The sequence below is a fragment of the Arachis ipaensis genome, chromosome B02 (genome assembly GCF_000816755.2).
Source record: "Arachis ipaensis cultivar K30076 chromosome B02, Araip1.1, whole genome shotgun sequence".
Classification (NCBI taxonomy): Eukaryota; Viridiplantae; Streptophyta; class Magnoliopsida; order Fabales; family Fabaceae; genus Arachis; species Arachis ipaensis.
The window spans coordinates 92,659,879-92,665,882 of record NC_029786.2 but is presented as its reverse complement, the minus strand read 5'-3'; the positions used below and the strand labels follow the sequence as shown (position 1 = coordinate 92,665,882).

Below are 6,004 nucleotides of genomic sequence, written 5' to 3'. Positions count from 1 at the left end.
ATTACTCACGATCCAATTCTTTGTATTAACAAAATAATTACTAATATGAGATAAAAACATGTTCTATTTATTAACAAACATCAAAAACAGTCGTTAACCCTGTTCATTACTCTACACCTAACCCTATTCTATAGTTAATGACTCACTAAGACTGACATGAACTAAATTCAAATATCTGTTTTTAGATTCATTTTAAAAACTCCACACTAACAGTTCTAACTAACTACTAATTTATTTAAAAAAAATTAAATATTAAAAAACACTAACCTCGAGGTGGATGGCTCCAACAATATGCGCGACTCCATCAAGTCGATACAGACGATTCGGGTCGTCTTCCATGCATGCAGAGTCGGTCCAAACCGAGTTGCTTCTAGAGAATCTCGAAACTGGGTGGTGGGGTTGGGAGTGGGGTATGAGGTTTCTGAGTTCGAATCAAGTGACTTCGATTTGTTTAAATAGCGAAGAAGCATGTAAATCGAAGCAAGTCATTTCGATTTACAAAAGCATTAAATATTCGTTTTGAATTTTCGATTTGGGACATTCAGGACATTTGCAAATGTACTTGGTTTAACCAAGTCATTTGCCCTTGATTTTATGCATGTTTCTGAGTTTTGATTTCCGATCATAAATCACTTGAGATATGCCGTTAATTCATTCTGACCTTCTAACAGAGTTGTTGTCAATAGTGCGTTTGGTTTGTATTTTTATTTTTTGTTTTTATTTTTAGTATTTTTTATTTTTTAGATTTTATAAAAAAAATAAAAATAAAAAATGAAAACAGAAAACAAGATTTTATTGTTTTCATTGTTTTTATTTTTTCCTTCACAAAATTTAAAAAACAGAAAGTACTGAAAATAAAAACAAAAAATAAAAACGCAAACCAAGTCCACCCTAATATTCATGTTTGCTTTATTTCTTTGGCCAAATTATATATTAATCTCACAAGTTTCGTTCATTAATTTTGCTTTAATTGTATGAATATAAGGATCATATCATGAAAGATTTGCTTGATTTCTTTGACAAACCTCAAACAAAACAAGACAGAAAATTTCATTCACAATAATTTCAGGAAAACACCTCTTCAATGTTCAACATGGACCTAAATCTCTTCCATTAACATACACAAGCTTCAAGATCACAATTGTGCATTAAATTTTAAACTTGAAAAAGCATTAAGAGACACAAATAGCACTTTTTCTTGCTGATGCCTAAGAGCCACTAGTTGCATTATGTGCCTGTTCAGCTGCATAATGTGTCTGCTTAGCTGAATAATATGTCTGCATAATGGTGAGAACAAGCAACACAATCGCGGCCACAACGCCGAAAAATTTCCATACTGTAGGGATATGATCACGTATCAAGATCGCTAGCCAGTTCCACCAATAGAACACAAGAGTCTCAAGAACACGCCTGCACCTATGCCAAGTGATTATAGGCCATTCGTGGAACATTTTCGTGACCAATGTAGTCTGGTGTGCATTAAGTTTCTTATAGTGGTCGCTATAACTTGAATCCATGTGATCAACACCATCAGAGATTGTGCGAAACGTAGTCATAATTTCATCCTTGCTCTTCTTGAACTCATTCACTATCACTCCCTTTTTCTCCAGAAACTCAAGGTCATGCTCACAGCATATCAAAGTTTGGAAGAACAAAGCATAGGAAGTGTACTTGCCTCTTATCCAAATTCTGCTCTGCTCCCAAGCAATCAAGTTTCTCCATCTCGCTTCCGTTGTTTCCTTAATATGCAGAGCCGGTATTTCGAGTATCTTACCTTGCTCATTGAAACTTATGTTAAAATCAAATATGTCCACAATCTTATGCTGATTGTTAGGACTAGGATTAGCATTAACATTACCATTAGGACTACCATTACCAATGCTGTTGCTATTTGTTGATTTAATGGTTATTCCTGCAGCTCGAAGCCTAGTGGCGCATCGCTTTAGTTCTTGGCATGCTTGTCTCAATCGTTTGGCTTCTTGATTGTTGTCTTCTTCAACTGTGGACAAATGCATTAAGTGAAGCATATGAGCCAAACCACGGTGGTTTTTTGAATTGTAACCAAAGGCATTGTGCATGATGTCAGCCACACGATGATCTTCCGCAACCTTACTTTTGTCAGGGAACACAATATTGTACAACTTCTTGAGAACAATGAAAGGGATCTGATTTTCCAGCATGGAAATATCATTCAGCACAAACTGCACCTTCTCCTCTGTCTCTAGGAATGGGTCATTGGAAAATGTATGGCTTTGGTTTGGTGGTGAATTCATGTATTCCACAAGCTTGTGGAGAAGTTCTAGCAAGAAACAGCCATCCACCTGTAACACGCACAAATGGACCTTGTTCAATAAGTAGAAGTTGCATTTAGAAACTATGGACCAGATACAATAAGGTTGTGTTTGGATTCCGACTTCAAGATAACAATACATAGATATGAACTACATAAAGCTATTAGCTGGAGTCATAGACAGAACTCTTCAGCCACACAAAATCCACAGAAAATATACAATTGTCTTAGACTCTTAGAACACAGTGTCTTGTATGTTTTTCCTGTCAAAAAGACTATGTACACACCAAAAATTAGTCATGGTATATTTTTGTATTTAAATACATGTCTAGTTAACTCATTTATAATGTGTATTTTGTTTAAAGGTGTATTTTACATTGGTAACGGATTTGAGTACACACCTAATATGGTTGAAGTATTTTAAACAACTTTTTTGTGTGTTTCTACATTTAAAACCGAAAATTTTAATGCATTTGTTTTATGTAGAGATGATAATTAAAAAACCGTTAAATAACAATTTAGTCAAACATGCTAACTTTTCTCGGTTATCAAGTTCACACCAAGAGTGTCACCGTATAATTGTTTCCTTTTTAAACTACCAAACAACATGACTGTAGAAACTAGAGGGTCAACTCAAGATTCATTCAATTCGCTTTCCATTTTCCACAAATAAGTAACTAGAGTAGGGTCACTACCATCATGATTTTGGCTAGGTCGTGGGGATCCAAGTCGAGGTCACCGCCATAGGAAGCGCGAACCAACTTGTCAAACTTGAGAATTTCCTGGCCCCACTCTCGAGTTCCCGGTTCTGATGATCTTCTGCGTCCTCCGGCTTGTCCTTGGTTGCTGGACACTACCCTGCGGTCAAGGAAGCTCTTGGCGTAGCGCCATTTGGGTTCTTCCATTAACAGAATCTGCCTTGTGGCTCCCCTGTGTAAGGGTCCTACTGAGACCAACCTTGGCTTGTAACATTCTTCTTTGGGCGCTCGAATCTCGTCTGGGATTCTTGAAATGCTGCATGCTTGAACTTCTCCGTGGTCAAGAGATCCCAGCATCACTTCAACGGGAATCATCCATTCACTTTCGTTCTTCAATTTCAATTTCAAAAACCAAAACGATTAATAGAATTAACAGAGAAGATAAAAGACCGAGAAGGAAAAATCGATGACATACCTTGTCAGGAGTCATGTTTGTTTTTTTCTCAGTAAAGAAAATCTTAACAGCAAACTCGTAGATACAACAGCTGTGGATTCTGAGTGCTAGAAGTCTCTCTGCTTAGAAATGATTTTCCATAGGAAGAAGAATCTGTTAAGGTTCTAAGAAAGTCACAACAAATGAGGAAGTCAATGTAAACTGTAAAGTCAACTTAGAATACTGTACCAAAAACCAATCATTGTATCAGCAACCTACCTAGTTCAATTAGGGTATTACGGATTTACTGAGATAACTGATAATAACAACATACACTTGTAACAAAATAAAGAAATTAATTGTTATTAAATTTATAAATTTTATTAAGTGTGAGTTACAAATTTGAAGATGATTTTAATTTCTTATTTTTACCAAATTTTTCATTTTGAAAAAATTTAATCTGTGATACTAATATAGTATTCTTAAAAAATGTCATTAAGATACATATTTGTATTAATCTCGTGTGATCGTGTCAAGTATGGACTAGGTTACTGAGCATTTATAGTTTTTAAGTGTGCAAGAGCAAAAGTAAAAATAAAAAATTTAAAAACTTTAAATTCTAAACAATTAGCGCAAAATTCTTAATTCAAAAAAAAAACTCCAGTAATTACTTATTTATCTGAAATTAAATAATTTTATTTTCTCTTTTAATCTATTGTTCGTGTTGTTCACAATTATCATTGTTTTCTATACTTTCTCCCGTCTACCGTTCCACTGCCGCCGCGGGGTTCCCGCCAACCGAAACCGCACCTTGTTTTTTCGTAGGCGAGTCGGATCCCTCTGCAGCCCCTTCCGTGCTTCACCGTGGCCACTGCACCTACTGATCCCGCCGCAACTGCAACCGCAACCATGGCTGGAGGATAACACCATAATGGGATAAGGTTTTGAGAGTGAAGAAAATGTGTTTACTGTGCAGTTTTATTTGGCATATTGAGCCATCCTCTCTTCAGACTCTTGTATTATGTTTAAGAAAGGAAATTTTTTTTCTCCAAATTTTAGAAACATGAAATGAGATTTTTTTTTTTCTCTATGTTGACCAAAATCTAAAATTACTCTACTTATTCTAATGGCTGGTATTCACAAAATTGCAGAGACCAATCCTACAATTGACAAATTGTGTGTACGTATATAAGTGATACGGTTATAGACACTACCAAGTTACGAAAATTCTCAATTGCCATACTCAATTGAGATGGTTTGGCTCGATGAAAACGTGAGTTTCTTACTAATTTTTTTATATTATTTTAAATTTATATTATTTATATTTTAAATTTGTTTGTTTATCCCATTTAATTGTTCTTTAATTTTTTTTTATCAATTATAGGGAGGAATAATACACGCTCCTCAATTAAGAGAGTTTATGTGTCTCGATTCGTGAATTTGTTAAGAGAAGAAATATCTTACCAAATAAGATATTTTGGTGTTGGAAAAGCTGGGTAGAAATACTTTATCTACTTCTATTGGTAAATTCCAACCAATATTTATTTCTAAAAACATTAGTGATGATATTTTTAATGGTATTTTTTATATTTTTTTATTATTAATATATTATATGATATCCTGCATTAAAAGAAGATCTATCAGATACACCCACACTTTTTCTCAACCTAATTGATAAGACCTTTCTCTTTATCGTTGAAGTTCAAATATCTGATAATTCATATTTTTCACCTTTTTATAAAGTTAACAAGATGACTGATAACGTAGATCTCATAAATAAATTCAAAAAGGCTCACCCTATTCAAATTGTGAGTACAGTTATAAGTGTACTTTTTATTAAAAAATAATTTATTTTTTGCTTCCTTGGTCATTAATAGTATCTAATTTATAAATAATAATTAATAACTAATTATAATTTTAGAATGTTGACTACACTGGTGGTTTGCTTCCAACTTCAAAAGCATTCTCAATCATTAAAGAGGAAGAAGTAAAAGGTGCTAAGGTATTTGTTTAAAAAATAAATTTTTTGTTTGTTTGTTTTTTTAAAGTTAAAGTTTAATTTTATTCAAAAAATATTATTGAGATAAAATTAAAGGTGAGAATGATGTTTTTAATTTAATATAGTATTTTGTACAGAATTTGTTGCTTGAATTCTCCAATAAAATTGTGGACAATGATGAATCTGAAGTATTGAAAAATGCTATTACACTACCCAAGCGACTATCTTCGGAGTCGAAAGATTCGGTGGTGGAAAGAGAAACCTTAACTTATAAGAAGATCAAGATTGAGAATGAAAGTTGAGAATATGGATGTACATGTTTTGGAATTCCTTTTTAAAGTCTATCTAATAGAATAATGTCAAACATTGTTTGTTTTTGATAGAAACATTATTTTTTCTTGAGTTATTTTTTTTTTTGGTTCTTTTTTATTTTTATGATTGGAATTTAGAATTTTTTTTAAATATAAATTGAAGTTATTTGGTTATTACTTATGGTTTTATTTTTCAATTCGATTCACACCATTGATATTTTGTTAATTTCTGATTTAGTTTTTAATGTTATAACTCATAAAGTTATAAAGTTC

At 33.0% G+C, this 6,004-nt stretch overlaps 1 protein-coding gene across 1 annotated transcript; it reads right to left on the bottom strand.

Annotated features, from left to right (window-relative positions):
* LOC107625730 (UPF0481 protein At3g47200) lies at nt 1,030-3,639 on the bottom strand. The gene is made up of 3 exons (XM_016328433.2): nt 3,464-3,639; nt 2,986-3,378; nt 1,030-2,321 (listed from the first exon to the last, which is right to left on the bottom strand). The coding sequence occupies exons 1-3, from the start codon at nt 3,476-3,478 to the stop codon at nt 1,209-1,211; spliced, it is 1,521 nt and encodes a 506-aa protein (XP_016183919.1). The 5' UTR covers nt 3,479-3,639; the 3' UTR covers nt 1,030-1,208.

What these genes read in the sequence shown, in the direction of transcription:
- LOC107625730 (XM_016328433.2), bottom strand. An exon ending in ACCTAGCCAAAATCATGATG is followed by an intron (nt 2,322 to 2,985) that starts GTAGTGACCCTA and finishes TGCGTGTTACAG; the next exon opens with GTGGATGGCTGTTTCTTGCT.